The sequence below is a fragment of the Panthera onca genome, chromosome C2 (genome assembly GCF_046562875.1).
Source record: "Panthera onca isolate mPanOnc1 chromosome C2, mPanOnc1 haplotype 2, whole genome shotgun sequence".
Taxonomy (NCBI): Eukaryota; Metazoa; Chordata; class Mammalia; order Carnivora; family Felidae; genus Panthera; species Panthera onca.
This window is the reverse complement of record NC_138347.1, coordinates 3,825,119-3,843,606: the sequence shown is the minus strand read 5'-3', so window position 1 is coordinate 3,843,606 and position 18,488 is coordinate 3,825,119. Positions and strand designations below refer to the sequence as shown.

General features: G+C 49.0%; 1 protein-coding gene across 5 annotated transcripts in view; it reads left to right on the top strand.

Moving 5' to 3' along the window:
• Positions 1-2,843: 2,843 nt before the first annotated feature.
• ABCG1 (ATP binding cassette subfamily G member 1) overlaps positions 2,844-18,488 on the top strand; it is an 81,195-nt gene continuing 65,550 nt past the window's right edge. For 4 of the 5 annotated variants that reach the window (XM_078452738.2, XM_078452739.2, XM_060640510.3 and 1 more), the window contains exon 1: positions 16,270-16,425. In XM_078452738.2, the coding sequence (XP_078308864.1) occupies positions 16,384-16,425 (42 nt within the window). In that variant the 5' untranslated portion in view covers positions 16,270-16,383. Of the gene's footprint in view, positions 2,912-3,873; positions 3,922-16,269; positions 16,426-18,488 lie in introns of those variants that run through there. The other variant, XM_078452740.2, reaches the window with a different exon arrangement.

The window sequence follows — 18,488 nt, the reverse complement described above, 5'->3', positions numbered from 1 at the left end:
CAGGAGACAGGCTTCAGTTCACCTCCTCTGTGGAAACGGCTCACATGTTTAAAGGTCACACTTCAGAGAATGACTCAGAAAAAGCATTAGCAGCCCCTGACATCAAAATAGCTACGATACATATGTGAAGCATAGAGTAAAAGGTAGAGAAAATCAACGCAAAGAGGGGGCATTTCGCAGGAGAATTGGAATCTACGAAAAGCACCAAGTGGGACATTCTAGATGAACAAATAAATATTTTAAACAAGGGTGTTTCAGGCGGCTTTCACAGCAGACTGAATACGGCGGAACACAAGAAAATAAATCTGAAGAGAGATCGGTAGAAAATATCCAAAATGAATCACAGAGAGGAAAAAAATCATAAACCCAGAACAAATTGTAAGAAGGACATGACCGATAGCAAACAGGTGTAGGGGAGCCAGAGAGGGAGAGGGATGGAGAGAGAAAAGCGGTATTTGGAGAAAAAATAGCCAACTATCTTCCAAATCTTATGGAAGGTAGTAACCCATAGGTTCAAGAAACTAAATCCAACCAGGATGAATGATTTTAAAAAATTATTAAAACTTAGGGGCGCCTGGTCGGGCGTCTGATTTCTGCTCGGGTCATGAGCTCACGGCTCACGGGTCCGAGCCCCACGTCGGGCTCTGTGCTGACAGCTCAGAGCCTGGAACCTGCTTCGGATTCTGTGTCTCCCTCTCTCTCTCTCTCTCTCTCTCTCTGTCCCCACCCCCTGCTTGCTCTCTCTCTCTCTCTCTCTCTCTCTCTCTCAAAAATCTATAAAACGTTAACAAAATTTTTGAGATGGATCCTAAACTTAGCTGTGAAAGCAAAACAAGGGTGCTTCTGGAAGAAACCACAGGAAAATATTTTCGTATTCTTGTCGTAGGCAGAGATTTCATAAAGAAGGCACGCCTACAGATAGAACCCCCACCCATAACCATCAAGGAAAATATGGAGAACTTGGGTTTTATGAAAACAAGGAACACAAGACACTGAATGGCGAGCCGCAGACAGGAGCACACACTTCCAACCTACCTATGGGACGGAGAACACGTATCCAGAATACATCAAGAAATCCTACCCATCAAGGGCGTCTGGCGGGCTCCGTTGGTGGAGCGTTCGACTCTGGATCTCGGGGTTGTGAGTTCGAGCCCCACGTTGGGTGTAGAGATTACTTAAAAAGTTAAAAGTCTTGATAAAAAAAAAAAGAAATCCTATAGACCAAGGCTAAAGACAAAACAAGGCGATTTTTAAATGAGGGGAAATGGAACTGACACATCACTAGTCAGTACAGGAAGGAAATTAAAACCTTGGTGATACAATCACCACACACCTGTCAGGGTGGCCACGTTTTCTAAAAAACCAAAAATGCCCAGTGACGGTACGGGTGTGAAGCAGCAGGGAGTATGAATCGGTAGAAACGGAGAAAGCTGATCGGTAGGATTTACTAAAGTTAAACCTTCTTACTTCATAGCCCAGGGATTTCGCTGCCAGACTTTTCCTCAAGGGAAATGAATGTCCGTGTCCCCCAAGAGGACGAGCAGGAAGGCCGATATGACAGCAGCTTCGCTCTAATGGCTGAAAACCGGACACAGGCCACCTGCCCGCCTGTGGCAGAAAGGAAAGCAAACTATAAAGGAAGGAGCCGGGGGTGCGCACACATCCACGTGTGAATGGGTTTCAAACACCCCCTGTCGAGTGGAAGAATCCAGACATGAAGAAGTACGTTCGATAAGCCAATTATATGAAGGTGCAGAACAAACAAAACTCATCGATGCTGATCAAAGCCAGAGTAGTACTTGTGTTCAGAGGCGGGGCTTGATTGGGATCGGGCACACGATACAGGTCACACGGTGAAAATGTTCCAGGTGGAAATGTTCTATATCGCGATCTGGGCGGTGAGTGTCCAAGTGTAGAGACATGTAAAATTCACCCATCCTGACTTTGACATTTTTGTGCTCTACTTTAAAAAGTGAAAAGAAATCCTTCCTACGGGGGAAAAATGTTGCGATCTCTGGAGCCAGCCTTGACTGTTTAGGCTCTGAGATTGGGTCCCGGGAGAGTGGGACTTCAGGCAAGTTACATAACCTCTCTGTGCCTTACTTCCCCACTGTGGATAGTAATAGTGCCTGCCCCACGCAGTTGTGATGAGGATTAAGTGAATTAGCAGCTGTAAAGTTCAAAGCACTATTCTCGAAACCACCATGGCCTCTAAGGCTATCAGTTTTTGCTATTAGGTGATGGCTGCTCTCCCCTAAAGCCTTGAGCTCTCAGATGCTTCACTAGCTCACTTTGTCCCCACTTTGCAGCGACGATCATTGACCAGAGTTATCATGATATGATGTTATGTAAGTTATTCTAGACCTTCCATTAGGAGATGCTCCCTTTATCCTTGACTATTACCCTCAAGGCCCTGATGAACTGTAGTCTTTGCTGTTAATTGTTTTAAACGTGTGTCATTAAAAAAATAAATTTCACAGCGCTCCGAAATGTGAAATCTATCATCTGACCAAAAGCGGGAAGCTACCCGTAGACGGGCACTCGGCCAGTCTGTGGGCAGACAGGTGCTATTTTGTGACAGTAACCCCAGAGGGAGCAGACCGACCCTTAGTAACCTCTCATGCTTCCTGTTTGCTGCAGGAACCATTGCGCTGGTAATATTATTATGCATGTGATTGCATTATGCCCATTTTAAAACAATTCGTTTTGTATGGACACAGAACAGAAACTGAAATCGTGGCTTCTGGTTTGGGGGTTTTCACATGTCTGCAGTGATGAAAATTGAAATCCTGGCCTGCATAAGGCAGACGTTACTTCCCTTTCTTAATGGCAAAATAAATACGTTGCGTGCAGAGGGGTCTGTTTTGCAGCAGAAGGGCTCCCTGGGAAGTGTTTACATCTAAGCTTGTGGGTAAGTCGCTGACAAGGTGCTTTTTAGTAAAAAAAAAAAAAAAAAATTTAAATATAAATGTATACAGTAAATGTAGCCAGTTGTAGATCAAAGAAACGATGTCGTGTGTGTTAGCACGGGCACCGACAAAAATTTATAATGTAAGCTGTGACGTGAAGTGCCTGTGACTGAGATCAGTCAGCCGGCAAATACTGGAGAGCCATGTAGGAGGCAGGCATCTGCTGGATGTTGGGGCTCAGTGAGAATGGGCCAGAGCCTCTCTGTCCTCCGAGCCCACAGACCAGTGAGGGAAACACGACCAGTCCGTAAATGTGGATGAGTTGCCTGTCAAGGAAAAGTAAGATGCCTTAATTTTTTTCCAGTTTTATTGAGAATGAATCGACAGGTAATATGGTACTAGTCCGAAGTGTGCCATGTAACGATTCGATAATGTTTGTATCTCCAAAGAATCACCACAATAAGCGTAGCTGACACCCATCACCTCGCATAGTTACGAGTTTTTTTCCTGTGAGGAGAACTTTTAAGATTTATCCTCTTAGTGGGGCACCTGGGTGGTTCCGTCGGTTGAGCGTCCGACTTCGGCTCAGGTCATGATCTCCCGGTTCGTGGGTTCGAGCCCCGCGTCGGGCTCTGTGCCGACAGCTCGGAGCCTGGAGCCTGCTTGGGATTCTGTGTCTCCCTCTCTCTCTGCACCACCCCTGCTTGTGCTGTGTCTCTCTGTCTTTCAAAAATGAATAAACATTAAAAAAAATTTCAGATTTATTCTCTTAGCGGTTCTCAAAGACACAATACGGTAATGTTCACCGTGCCCTACATACATTACATCCTCCAGGACTTACTTATCTTATAACTAGAAGTTTTAACCTTTGACTACCATACTGACGCCTTAACATTTGATATTGAAATGTCACTCTGAGCTAGGAGTTCCTTTGTACATTTATGCACCCATTTTTCCCACACAGAACTGTTCGTCACAGGAAGAAGAGAAGAGTAAGCCATTTGGGAGGATGGTGAGTAATGACAACAGTGGGGGAGGGTGGGAGAAGGTCATGGTCTGAGGACCTGGAAGGCAATATCAGAGGCACACGAGCTACCCACTCTTCCCTCTTCTCAGCTCCCAGGCACTGTAACTACCCCATCTTATCCAACTGCCACGGTGGTGCTCTTGATATTCCCATTTTGCTGATGAAGACTGAGGCTTTGAGACGTTAGGACCGGCTCAGCACCACAGATGGCTAACGATGGGGCCCGCATCCTAGCCATCACTGTCCCTGCAGGTGCCTGGGTGCCTGTGCACGCACACACATAATTTCTAGTAAGGAGGAAGAACATTGTCCCATCCCTCCTCACCTTCTCACCTTCACAGTTGACAAAGAACGGTCATAAATGCTTCGTTGCCCGGCAGCCCACCGTGTGGTCCTGAGTGACCTAGTGCTCTCTGGTTCCGTGTCCTCTCCCTATTCATCCCTAAAACTCTACCACCTACTTCCTCGCTCCCCATGCTCCACACGACGTCTATTTTCTGCCACAGGGTGGTCTAAGGCCACCTCATCTGGAGTGGCCTCACTCAGGACTGTCCTGTGACTTAAAAAAAAAAAAAAATTAGTCTTTGAATTTTGAGTTAATTGCAGGCTCCCATGGAGTTGTAAGAAAGAACAAAGAGAGACCCTACGTGCCCTTTACCTAGCTCCCTCCATGGTAACATCTTGCAAAATTGCAGTACAACATCACATCCCGGGTACTGACACTGATAGAGTCCAGATACAGAATGCCATCCACACAAGGGTCCCTCATCCCCCCCCTTCTATAGCTCCATTCTCTTTCTTTCCACTCAATCCCCTCCCTAACTCTTGACAACCACAAACCTGTTCCCCATTTGTGTAATTTTGCCATTTCAAGAATGGCACATAAATGGAATTATACAATGTATAACCTCTTAGGACTGGCCTTTTCCAGGAGAATTCTCCAGAGATCCATCCAGGTTGTTGGGTATTGAATAGTTCTTTGGTTTTTATCGCTGGGTAGCGATGCATATTATAGACGGGCGACAGTGTAACTATTTACCTATTGACAGACATCTGGGTTGTTTGTAGGTTTTGGCTATTACAGATAGAACTGTGTAAACATTTCTTGCTAATTTTTGTGGGAATGTAAGTTTTCATTCTCTGGGACAAATGTCCAGGAGTGCAATTGCTAGAAGTTGAGGCGATGGCCTTCTATTTCTATTTTTCTGAGTGTTTTTTTTAAAGCCATGAATAGGTGTTCAACTTTGTCAAGGGCTTTTTCCACATCAACTGGCACGATTGTATGATTTTTCTTTTTTAGTCTGTTAATATGGTGTACTACAATATGGTGTTCATATATTAAACCAGAGTTGCATGCTTGGGATAAACCCCACTTGGACATAGTATATCATTTTAAGTGTATATTGTTGAATTGTTCGCTAATATTTTGTTAATGGTTTTTGCGTCTATATTTATGAGGGATTTTGGTCTGTAGTTTTTCCTTTTTTAATACTTTGCTGATACGAGGGTAATACTAGTTAAATAAAATGAATTGGGAAGAGTTCCCTCCTTTTCTATTTCTGGAGGAGATGGTATAGAATTGGTGTGAATTCTTCAAACATTTGGTAGAACTCTCCAGGGAAGCTGTCTGGGCCTGGAGAGTTCCTTCTTTCTTTCTCCCTTCCTTCCTTCCTTCCTTACCTCCTTCCTTCCTCTTTTTGAGTTTTAAAATGATGAGTTCAATTTCCTAAATAGTTATAGGGCTATTCAAATAACCTATGTCTTTTTTGAGGAATTCATTCATTTCATCTAAATTGTCAAATTTATTGTGCAGAGTTGTCTGTATTGTTGCCTTACGGTCTTCCAGATGTCTGTAGGATCTGTATTGATGTCCCCTGCCTTGTCTTTAATATTGGTAATTTGTGTCTTCTGTGTTTCTTCTTTGTCAGTCTTGCTGGAGGTTTTTCAGTTTTACTGATCATTTCTAAATGATAGTGTTTCATTGATTTTCTTTATTCTTCCACTTTTAATTTCATTGATTTCTGCTCATATCTTTATGATTTCCTATATTTTGGTTTATTTTTCTCCTTTTTCTACATTCTTGAGGTAAGAGTTTACATTATGGATTTGAGATTTTTCTTCATTTTTAATGAGGAAATTTCAACTTTAAAATATGCTTTTAGCACTCTACATTTCCACTCCACACTGATGTAGTCCTAACATGTGTACTTTGATACAGGTACTTTCATTTTAATCCAGTTCACTGTATTTCATTTGCCCTTAGGATCCCCTCTTAGACTCATGGATTATTTAGAAGTGAACTGTTTCAATTCCAAGTGTTGGAGATTTTCCTATTATCTTTTTATTATTGATTTCTAGTTTGATTCCATTTGGGTCAGAGAACACCCTCTGCATAATTTCAGTTCTTTTGAATGTGTTGAGGTTTGTTTTATAAGGATAAGATCTATGTTGATACATGTTCCATGAACATTTGAGAAGAATGTGCATTCTTCCATTGTTGGCTGGAGCGTTCTATAAATACTGATTGGATCCTATTGCTCAGTGGTGCTATTGAGTTCTGTAACCTTGCTGATTTTTCTGTCTAGTTGTTCTAGTGGTTGTTGAGAGAGGCGATTAAGTCTCTGGCTGTAATTGTGAATTTATCTATTTCTTCATTCAGTTCTATCAGATTTTGCTTCACATAGCTTGTAGTTCTGTTGTTTGGGTAATTTACACTTAAAATTTTTTTTAATGTTTATTTTGAGAGAGACAGAAACAGAGAGCCAGCAGGGAAGGGGCAGAGATAGAGAGAGACACAGAATCTGAAGCAGGCTCGAACTCACAAACCGTGAGATCATGACTTGAGCTAAAGTCAGAGGCTTAACTGACTGAGCCACCCAGGTGCCCCTGTAAGTATTGACATGTAATGTAAGTATTGACATGTTGGGCTTAAGTATGTATTTTATTTTTTATTTTCCATGTTCTATGTTTTTCGTTTTCCTGTTTTCTTTTTTCTGCCTTCCTAGGAGTCACTTGAACATTTTTTGTTTAGAATTGCTTTCTGACTTCTCTGTGTTTTGAAAGCATCTCTTTGTATTACTTTTTTAGTGGTTTCTCTAGGTGTTACATTACATGACATCAGTCTTTTAGTGTCATGGTTTTATAAGTTGGAGTTGTCATGTAGAGATCTTGTCTCCCCTTATACCTCCTCACCCTCCTTTGTTTATAATGTAATTGTCTTAAATATTTACTTTACACACATGTAGAAGCACATCAAACAATATTACAACTTTTGCTTTAACCATCAAATGCAATTTGAAAAACTCAAGAGTGAAAGGAAAAGTTTATTTTGTTTACTCATATTTTTACTTAAAGTGTTCTTTCTCTTTTTGGATGTATAAAACTTCCTTCTTTTACCATTTTCTTTATGTTTTGGAGACTTTCCTTCAGCCATTTTTTTAGGGTATGTGTACTTGTAACACATTTTCTTAAATTTGTCTTGATTTCCCTTTCACTCCTGGATTTTTTTTCTGGATATAAGAGTCTAGGTTGATAGTTCTTTTCTTTCCGCGAGTGAAAAATGTTGTGCCAATTCTTTCCAACCACTGTTGTTTTCAATAAGAAATCTGCTATAATTTGAATTGCTTTTTCTTTCCAGGTAAGATGTCATGTCTCCCTCACTGTCTTCAGTATCAGAAGTTTGACTATGGCATGTCTTATTGTAGATTTATTTGGATTTATCCTATTTGGAATTACTTAACTTCTTGAATCTTTTGAATCTGGAGGTTTCTGTCTTTTGCCAAATCTGGAAGTGTTTAGCCATTATTTCTTTGAGTATTTCCAACCTCCAAACACCCTTCTGAGACTATAGGCATTCTGTTAGATCTTCTGTTAGGGTCCCATAGAGCCCTCAGCCTCTGCTCATGTATAGTAGTCCATTTTCTCCCTGTTGTCCAGACTGGATAATTCCTGTCATTCTATTGTCCAGTTCGTTGATTCTTTCCTTTCTCCTCTCCATTCTGCTGTTGGGCCCATCTGCTGAGTTTTCCATTTTAGGTATCGTATTTTTCAGTTCTAAAATTTCCATTTCATTTTCTTTATATCTTCTATTTCTTTGCTGAGACTTTCTGTCTTCATTTGTTTCAAGTGTTGTCACAATTGTTCACTGAAGCATTTTGATGAAGGTTGCTTTTAAATTTTGTGAGGTAATCATGGCATTTTTTGTCATCTTGATGTTAGCATCCAGTGACTGCTTTTTTTCATTTGAATTGTGATTTTCTTGGTTCTTGGATAATGAGATTTTTGATGGAAACCTAAATATTTTTGATATTATGTAATGAAACTTTAGATCTTATTTAAGCTTTCTGTTTCAGTTGGCTTCCTCTGATATCACGAAGGTAGGAGAAGTGGGAGGACACTGCCTCGTTACTGCCAGATGAGGGTAGAAGTCCAGGTTTCCTGCTCAGTCTTTGTTGACCTCCAAGGGAGGAGCTCCTCATTACTGCTGGGAAGGATTGGAGTTTGGATCCCCTCTTGGCTTCCACCCATACCTCCCCGGCTGGGAGAGATAGGGGACCTCATTATGCTCCCCACCTGATCTCCACTGGCACCATGGTTGGGGGAGAGTGTAGAGTTCTTGTTGACACTGGGCGGTGGTGAAGGTCCTGACTCTACTGGATCTCCTCTGCCACCGTCCCAGTGAGGAAAGGGGAGGCTCCTCATTACTGCCTGGTGCGGACGGATTCCAGCCTCCGTTTATGGCCTTCTCTGCCACCATGTTGACCAGGGATGGGGACAGGTTCTGGTGCTCCATTATGGCCTGAGGAGGGCGGAAATTAGGCTCAACACTCATCTTTATTGGTGTAGGTGGGATGGGGCCACATTTTATCATGTGGTGTTTGACTGGAGTAGAGCAGTAATTGCCGAAAAAACGTCTATATTTCTAGGGTGCCCCTTTTCTGTTCTTTTGGCTGTTTGGGGTGGGGGGCTTTTTTTTTTTTTTTTTTTTTTTTTTTTGCTTGTTTGTGCCCATTAGCATTTCCAGGTTGTTGGTTTCTTCAAATGAGTGTTTGGGATATATGAGTCACAGAGAAAACCCGGGGACCTCAGCTAGTGTGGTTCCTTGGGTCCCCTAAGGTGTGCGTTGGTGGTATAGCGGTGAGCATAGCTGCCTTCCTTGGGTCCCCCAAGGTCCTTGGGGCATGGTCTCCTCACATTTGTTTTGTATAATGTCCAGAGTTTTTAGCCGTGCTTCGGTGGGGGGAATAGAGAAAAGCACATCTGCCCCATCCCCACCCCCACTAGCGTGCCTGTGATTTTTAGCACATTGAACACGCACTTCTTCTGATCTCTCTCCCTGTTTGAAAGAGGTGTGGTGCTCAGGTGCGAAGAGTACTCAGCAAGAGTCCGGAGACCCGGGGTTTCCAAACCTCAGGGAACCTGCATCACCGTGTTTCCAAGGCAGGATCATTTACTGAGATAATTTCGGAAGCTAATTTCCTTGCTTTAGCTATTTTCCCCTCCCTTCCCTTAAAAAGTAGCCAAATCTTTTTAATTAAATTGTTTCTCTCTTGCCTTGGGGACTTGTGAGTTGCAGGGGCCTGCCCAGAAGTTTCCAGCCATGCAGAAAATAATCTCCCCAACCAAATTTTTGCTTCCAAAAGCCCAGGTTCAAGTAGGTGATTGCCCAGGTCTTCCTGGGGAGTTGGGGGGGTGGGTGGGTGAGTGGAGGAGAGAGGGAGGCGGCTCAGGAAAAACATCCCCTGGCTGGGGAGGGGACAGGTGGGGTTTGCGGATCACAGGAGAGCTCAGGTGTCTCGGGGAGGCAAGAGGACTTCAGGGCAAAGAGCACACTGGACTCCACCTGTGGTCTTTGGAGCAAAGAGAGTAGGTCTGTACTGGAGCTGACACAGTATGGAGGCCTTGCCTTCCAGGGACCAGGGGCAGATTATTTGACTGCTGAGAAAAACAAAATGTGGTCTGCCCTGTACTTGGGGCTGGAGTGTCGGATCCTAGTGTGTTCCAGTGAGGGCATCTGCCTTCTTACCTTGAGGGGACGTCCTGAGTGTCACATGGGACAATGCCTGTTAGAGCACCTTCCAAAACATCAGAGGTTGTTCAACATAACTCATGATTTTTATCAAGCACCTCCTCTGGCTAGATGCCAGCATGATTTTGGAGACAAAGAAACATTCCAGAAGCATTGGGATTTATGACCTCCTGGGGGAGATAAGGCACGTGCCTGGGTGAACAGAGGCTAAGGCAATAAAGGGTTATGAGGTTGACCTATAAACTCGTTGTGAGATCTCCTCCATAGACTGGCTTAGGGGCCCTGACTTTTTTTTTTTTTTTAATTTTTTTTTTTCAACGTTTTTTATTTATTTTTGGGACAGAGAGAGACAGAGCATGAACGGGGGAGGGGCAGAGAGAGAGGGAGACACAGAATCGGAAACAGGCTCCAGGCTCTGAGCCGTCAGCCCAGAGCCTGACGCGGGGCTCGAACTCACGGACCGCGAGATCGTGACCTGGCTGAAGTCGGACGCTTAACCGACTGCGCCACCCAGGCGCCCCGAAGGGGGGGCCCTGACTTTTAACAGACTGTGTGTCCTAATCAGGATTTTCAGGCTTCAAATGACTGAAACCTAATTCGTACTAGTTCAAGGTCAGAGGGAAAGTGCTGGGTCTCTTAATGAGGATGACCGACATTTATTTGTAAGACACACACTATGAGTCAGACGTGATTATCAAAAATTTGACTCATTTAAGCCTCCCAAATGATCCTATGAGGTGGACACAGCTGTCACTCTCTTCACAGCTGCGGTCAGGGAGGTGCCGAGAGGCACGGACCTGTTCGAGGTGCCCAGCGGGTCCTGCCGTGCAGGCAGGGAAGATGGCCGCCACATGGGGAGGTCAACTCTCTTCTCAGGGCCCTGGCGAGTCCCCGGGACAACTCTGATGGCTCCATGGGGCTCGCAAATCCTCTCCAGAAAAAATGCAGTGGCCCGAGGGATGGAACGTTCTGACTGGTTCCCGGTGGGGGTTGCGTTCTAGGATTGATAGAGGGAGGGCAGCTCCACAGAGGAAAAGTGGGGTGCACCCCATGGGTTTGGTTATTTCCCAACTGGAAAGCTCGAAAGAGCTCAGTGGAAGGCTTTTATTTATGTGTGGGAGGAGGCCTCCAGGAGTTTTCCTGTGTCTGTCTCTGAGACTTCCGCCCTGATCTTCAGCTTTGGAGGTCATTTCATCGCCAGATGTTATTTTCTCTTTCTCCATTTGCGGAGATTGTTTTCCTAGAACTTTCCTGCCACTCTCTATTCTGTGCTAATGGAGGAAAACAGGAATAATCTGCAACACTTACTACTTCCTAATTTAGTTTGTGAATATTTACTTGCATTTTTCTTTTCCTGCAAGCATCCCTCATGGACCTCATCTTCCCATCTTCTGGCGCGCCCCCTCTCCCTCCCTCCACCCTGCGTGCACCTGCAGCCCCTCTTCTGCCCCCACCTCCCAGCAGGGTGAGGAGAGAGAGGCCCCCTTGGGGACTGGGCCAGAGGGTGCCATGCGGGACTGGAGACGGAACAGTGGCAAGAGGCGGGAGGGCCAGCAAAACAGGAACCCAGCAAACCATGGAGACGAAAACAATGTTTCTTTAGAATGAAGCAGCTTATAGAGAATTTGCTACGCAGGTCCAGCCTAGGCTGCCCTCCCTGACACCCCGTATATGTCTTCTGCTATTTCCCATCTCTGCCCACAAGGGCTGGGACATGGTTTTCCTTTGCACCTGCTTCAACCTCTTAATATTGTTTCTTCCTTCCCTCCCCACCCCTCCCGCCTTCTCTCTCTTTCTCATTCTATCTCACTCCCTCAGCTTTGTACTTTCCCTCTTTCTCTCTCTTCCTATTTTAAAGTGGAGGCATTGGCTTTCATGTAAACAGAGACAGAAAAGGCCCAATGGCCCTAATTCTCTGCTAACATGGCAGAGAAAGGATCAGAAAAGCCAACAAGGCATGGGCCACGACCCCAGGTGGGTCTCTAGCACCGGCTGCGAGGTCGTAGGTCTGGGATACAGCAGGGGTGGGATTCACCCTGCTGGCCCAGCCCAGGGGTCCCCACCACGTTCCCCCCCCCCCCCCACCACCATGACCCAGGAGTCCAGGAGGAGTGACAAGCCCCTTTCCTGCTGGCTATTATGACACCATATTTGCTTTTACTTGTCTGAAAACGTTCACCTTCAGAGTCAGAGCTCTGGGTTGTAGAAAGAAAAGCTAGCAAACACCTCTCTCCACCGTCCCCTCCTAAACCCACTTTCCTTGAGGCTTTGGGGAAAGAAGTCCCATTAGCCTCCACGTTGTCACTGTGCAGAGACAGGTGTAGTGGAAGGGGCACTGGAGACTGGGCAGGGAGACCCGTGTGGTTTTGTGTTTTCCTCCATGAAATGGTGGTGTGTGAAATGAGGGAGATGTTCTTATGCTGGAAGATGGGCAGGACAGGCACTTTTCCACCCCGGAGGGGATGCCGGGAGGCCCGTGCACCCCACTCTGCCTCTCCCTTAAACCACACAGCAAGTGCGCAGCTCAGGTAAAGAAGGATCCCTGAAGTATGGTGAGTTCACGGGAGAAGTTACAAACATACCCAATCTGGATAAGAACTTCAGCTTTCCACCGTGACTACCGCCTGACTACACTATAGGGCAGGGTTTTCTCTGTTTTGTACCCCGTGTTCCAATGTGGAGATCAGCTCTGGGCAGAGCAGGCAATCTCTGAGTGTCCGCTAAGGCGGGGCAGGGGGTGGGGCTAAAGTCGTAGGTTCTGGAAAACGAAGTTGAGGTTGGTGTAGCTCTGTTGTTGAGCAGAAGAAAAGCAGCCGATAGAGTCCGCTTAGATCAGTTCAGAGCCAGCCACCCTGTAAGCAAAGAAGGTTCAAGGTCAAAATTGCTGGAAACCAAATTGCCAAAATATGAAGAAGACTGTATTAATAGAGAATATGTTCATTAGATGTCTTCCTCGCCAGCTGGGAGTGGGGAGGCTGGGAAGCCATGGGATGTTCCCAAAGATTGCTCTGGAGGGATCTTGTGTTGGGGACCTGCAGGGGTGGGGCAGTCCAAGAGGCTAAGCCAGCCTCACCCCTTGTGGCCGGCTCCCTGCAGACGTTCACCTGTGTCAGTCCGCAGGCCCGTTACGAGCCCGTCTGGATGTCTGACCAACCATCCCTGCCTTCACTGGACACCAAGGGCAGAACACTTGCACCCAAGGCCAAGTCCTCAGGGTGCCCCCCCACCCATCTCCCAGCCTTAGTGGCTGGCCATCTTGCAGAGATAAATCGGACAGCCTTTAAAGTGGAATTTGGGGGATAACAGGCCAACTAGGCAACTGTGAGTACGTAATTATAAAGAAAGTGAATTCAGTCCCTGGTGATTGAGTCCACTGGCCTGCGTGTCCCCAGGATATCAGGGAGCTGGTTCTGCCCCAGGGAAGCTTGTCCTTATTGGTGGTCTGAGTGGAGCCTGGGAACACTGGCTTCCCAGTGAGAGGAGGGAGTACCTTGAATAGGCAGTCAGTGGTTTACCCCAAGCTTCACGAGGGACACTGGGTAAATGGAACCCGCACAGGGGAAGGTAAGCGGGAAGAAGGGGCATGGTCCAAAAAGCAACGATGGGGGGCTCAGGGACTTTCCGTCTCTAGGCAAAGGCCTGGAGAGAAATACAGGGCCTTGATCGAACAACTCAGGGCATACCGTGGGGAGGAGGGCTGGCTCTGTGACCGTGGATCACAGATCACCCAGGGTGACTGGGAGTCCAGTTGGGCACATGTTGGCAATGACATTGCTGGCAATGACAGCTACTTAGTGTCGCAAGGGCTGCATGATGGGTGAGTGCCTCTCCACGGGAAGTTCTCAAGCTCGGCCCGGCCCGCCTGTCAGTGGTGTCTTAGCAGAAATTCCTATTGGGTTTGGGCTCTGGACTGGACAGTCTTGTGACGAGCTTCTCTTGTGTTTGCCTGCGTGGCACACACACGTCCGCTCAGAGTGCTCCAAAATGGCCTCGGTGAAGCACCCGTGTCCTAACCTTTCTGCACGGTTCCCCTGCTTTCCCCTGTGGCCTGTTTGACTGGGCTAATCGATGTTTGGCACGTGCAAGCCTGAAGCTGCTGGGTGGGCTGGGCAGAGACAGCGTTGCTGGGGGTGGGCGGGGGGGGGGGGGGTGGGAGGTCAGCAGAGGGATGGTGGAGGCATGGAAAAATCTAGAGATCAAGAACCTAGGACAACGCATTACCTTTAACATAACCCAGTTGGGGTTGAGTTTCTGTTACTTACAACCTAGAGTCCTGAGACAAACATCGCAGATCTGACTTAGTCTGCTGTGTGCATATTCCCTGCTTTGGCACCAGAGGATTGGGATTGGATTGCTTGCCAGGGGCCATGCATGGTGGGAAGTGCTCGACATGCCCTAGTTCCCGTGTGGCTGAGAGTCTAATTACCCAGTGTGCAGATGTAGAAGTGAGGACTCTTTCAGCACCTGCAGTGGGAAAGCCGGCAGCTCGAGTCACGCCAACAAGGCCCCGCTTTCCCGCTGTCCTCCCTCCCTGGCTTCATACTCAGCTCCTACATGCTGTCCCCTCGGCCATCCCCTGAAGCCCAGCAAGCATCACCTTACACCTCTAGTTCCTGACCAACCAGTGCTATAAATTGCATAACACAGAACTGGGGGGGGGGGGGGGGGAGGTTTCCAGAAGGAAATTCCAGACATGTCCCTGGGAGTGAGGAGAATGGATACTGGACAGAGAATGGAGGCCAGCACAACGGGACCACAATGTCACATTACTTGCCCTGACCACAGAGCGGGGCAGTGTCCAGGCATGTTCCAGGAGAAATCCCATCTGCCCCAGAGCAGGTGCTGGGCTGCAGGGCTGGTCAGCCACCCTGGGCCCCAGAAGCCAGGCCCCTTTGCCTCTACCTTTTGGCCTCATCTCTCCCCAGGAGGTTTCTGGATTTGAATCCTCTTTCCAGAACACTTGGAGTTTTTTGGCTTCCCCGTTCACTACGTTTAAGGCACCACACAGCCTGCTGGGCCCGCCGTGCACAGTGGCCCCTGAAAATACCGTGGTCAGGATTCCTTCGTCTTGGCCAAAGGTAGAATCGAGGTAATGCATCCACCTTCAAGCGAAACTATTCAGACAAAAGCAGGGCCACACTCCCCTTGAACTCGTATATTGTAACGCCCTTTCCTCCTTTGATCTGAGAGGAGAATTCGGCCATGGTCGTCAGACCCCTGGGTGTGAAGTCCACCTGCCTGGCAGGAGAAGCCCTGACTTCTTTCTAGGTGAGGAGAAAGATGGGGACTTGGCTCCTTTGAGGTGTGGGGGGGACGGGTGAGCCAGGTATGCTGGGGTGAGAAAAAATGCGTTCCTACCTGCGGACCCAACATGCAAACCGCTGAACAAAAGCATTAGCCTCCGAGACTGGGAGTAAGAATGTCTTGTCACCATGGTTACCAGGAAATGGACCCACTTATATATAATAAGGGCTTTAGCAGACGCCAGGCCATCTGATATTCCAGTCTGGGGCCAAATGAGAGGGCGCCTGGAGTACCATTCCGTACGCAGTTACCTGAACACAGCTGTGGGCCGTACTGAGCCAGGCGCCGGCAACAAGCCGTGTCTTTTTTTTTTTATTGGGGTGCGGCCGATGGGCGGGGGCGAGGACAGAGGCCTGGGCACCTTCACCCGGCGTCTTCACCCGGCGTCCCCTTGTTAACCAAAGAGTAGTTCTGCATCTGGCCACAACAGTGCACCAGGAATGCGAATTTGCATCGTCTCAGTGTGTGGAGGAGGAGGGGGGTGTCACCCCAGATACGGAGCTGTAGTGCGGGGGGCAGTGGACCGGCCGTCTCTTCTTCTCTAGTCCTCACGCTCCGACCTGGCAGAAAGGTGCTCAACAGTGAAAACAGAAAAGACGCCCTGTCCCTCTACCCTCCTTCCCGACGCCCCCTCGGGCCCCATCCACATAGCCCCGCAGGCTCGGAGGCGGCGGTCCTGGAGGGAGACCCCGGCCGTCAGTTGGACGCCCAGGGCCGCCGGCCCAGCCCCCGCGAGTTTCCGGACCCCGGGGGCTCCGGGGCTGGGGAGGGACAAAAGCTGGGGAGGGACCGCGATGCCGGCCAGGCGGGGGCGCGGGGCGCCGGGGAGAGCGGGGGACTTCAGCCGGCTGGCCCGCCGCCCTCCGCAGGAGCAAAACAAGAGCACGCGCACCTGCCGGCCCCGCCCCGCCCCGCGCGCCGGCCAATCGCGGGGCGTGGGCGGGGCGTGGGCGGGGCCGGCGCGGCGGGCGGGGCCGGAGCCCCAGCGGCAGCAGAAGCCCGAGCCGGCGCGGGGCGCAGCGGCCCAGCCTGGAGCGAGCGCAGCCTCGTGCCCGCCGCCCGTGCCCGCCGCCGCTGCCGCCGCCGCCGCCGCCCGTGCCCGCCGCCCCCGGGGCATGGCCTGTCTGATGGCCGCTTTCTCGGTCGGCACCGCCATGGTGAGTGAGGGCATCCTTCGCCTCCGGGGCTTGCTTCTGTTTTCCAGGAGAGCGAGAAACGCACAAAGCCCCGCACCCTCACCCTGACACCCGCCCCCTGAGTCCCCGGGGAGAAGCCCGGTTCCCATTGCCCCCAGCCCCGGCCACCTGACGCCTCGGGATGCTCCCCGCACCGGCAGGGGACGCGGGGCAGGCGGAGGGGACAGGAGTGTGCGGGAGGCGGCCGGGCAGCCCCACCAGTGCACAGATGGCCTCGTCTGGGTCCCCTCTGGCTAGGGGCGTGGGGCCTGGGTTCCTGAGCGCACTGAGCAGGGTGGCAGCCTGGGCCCGAGGGAAGGGGGGGGGGGGTCCCTCCCTCCCTGCCGGCGCGCGCGCGGCCCGGACGCGGGGAGCCCGCACTTCCCGCGCCACCCTCCGGAGTGCCTGGCACGGTCTGGGGGAACAAAAGAGGAGGCTGCTCCCTGAGAGCCAAAGCCTGCGCTGCCCCCCGCGCTCCGCAGGGACAGCCTCTCCCGGACGTGCTCGGGAGGGGGTGGCGGATTCCGGGGAGGCAGCCCAGGGGCGAGCCGGATACCTGCAGGCCACCTTCTCTGCACCCTGGAGAGAGCCCAGGGTGGGGACAGGGACGCGGATCTCCCGTTCCCGAGGGTGCCAGCTCCGTAGGGGGACCACCGGGTGCCGGCAGATTCAGCGCTGGACCCAGTGTCAGCAAGTGCTGTTCCCATTGGTGGCCCAAAGTCTGCTTTTGCTCCTTTATACGAGCTCCAGAAACTCACATTAGGAAAAAAAAAACAACAAAGTAGCCATCGACCCGTCCATCCTAGGGCCTTTCATTTTTATGCCTAGCGCACCGACCTTGCAGTTAGGTACTTACAGACTAGATTTCAGGTCACCTAAAGTACAAATAGAAAGTATTCCGTTTTCTAACCCACCTTGCCCTCCCTCTCCATCCCTCTCTCTATCCTCTGTCTGTGGATTTACTATCCTGCTAATTACTCCCCATAGGCTGTAAGCCCACGGTGCACAGCACGCACCCCCACCCCTCGCCTTATTTCATTTTTAGCATCCTGTGTTTGAAGTCAGCAGGGCTCAGCAGGATCTGACCGACAGTTACCTCTTGCCTTGAGCCCGAGGAAAAAAAAAAAAAAAAGTAGCTGACGGTCTGCGCATGCTCTCTGCTCTCACAACCGCATCCTATGCTCCAAACAGGTTACTGTGGAACACATACCGAGCGGCGCCAGCTCATTATATAATGATTTTGTGTAAACCGATAGAATGGGGCCGCAGACATGTTTAGGAGGTTGGTGGAGCAGAGGCTGGCGGGAGGGGGACTCACTGACCAGGTCCCCTCTCTGGGCGTGCCCTGCCTTCATTACTTGGCTTCTCACCCGGAAGGGGATATGGAACCACAAAAAAGGCCCCTCTCACATTTGCTTTTATGTGATTGAATGTTTGGGGAACACTTGGTAATTCTTCCTTTCACATTTGCCCATCTCTTTGGGTTTCCTAGATTATGTGGATAATGGAAAATTAAGGTGATCCTTATTGTTAGTCGTAGGTAAAGCATGTTTCAGATCTTTGAGATGCCGGGTAACTCCTGAAGTCCTTTCAAAGCTGCAAAAGTGGTTTATCCGTGTGGAAAAACCATGAATCCAAACGTTTTAAGGTATTGATGTTTTTATGTCAGGATTTTCTTTTTTTTTTTTTTTTTTTTTAATTTTTTTTTTCAACGTTTTTTATTTATTTTTGGGACAGAGAGAGACAGAGCATGAACGGGGGAGGGGCAGAGAGAGAGGGAGACACAGAATCGGAAACAGGCTCCAGGCTCCGAGCCATCAGCCCAGAGCCCGACGCGGGGCTCGAACTCACGGACCGCGAGATCGTGACCTGGCTGAAGTCGGACGCTTAACCGACTGCGCCACCCAGGCGCCCCTATGTCAGGATTTTCTAATGTTATGTTATAGTTTGATGCAGACCCAGAATTCCACAGTGTTCTGAACTCAGATGGACACACTAGTGGCTGGGCTCATTTTTTCAGGAAACATTGTTTGGTTTGAAAAGCA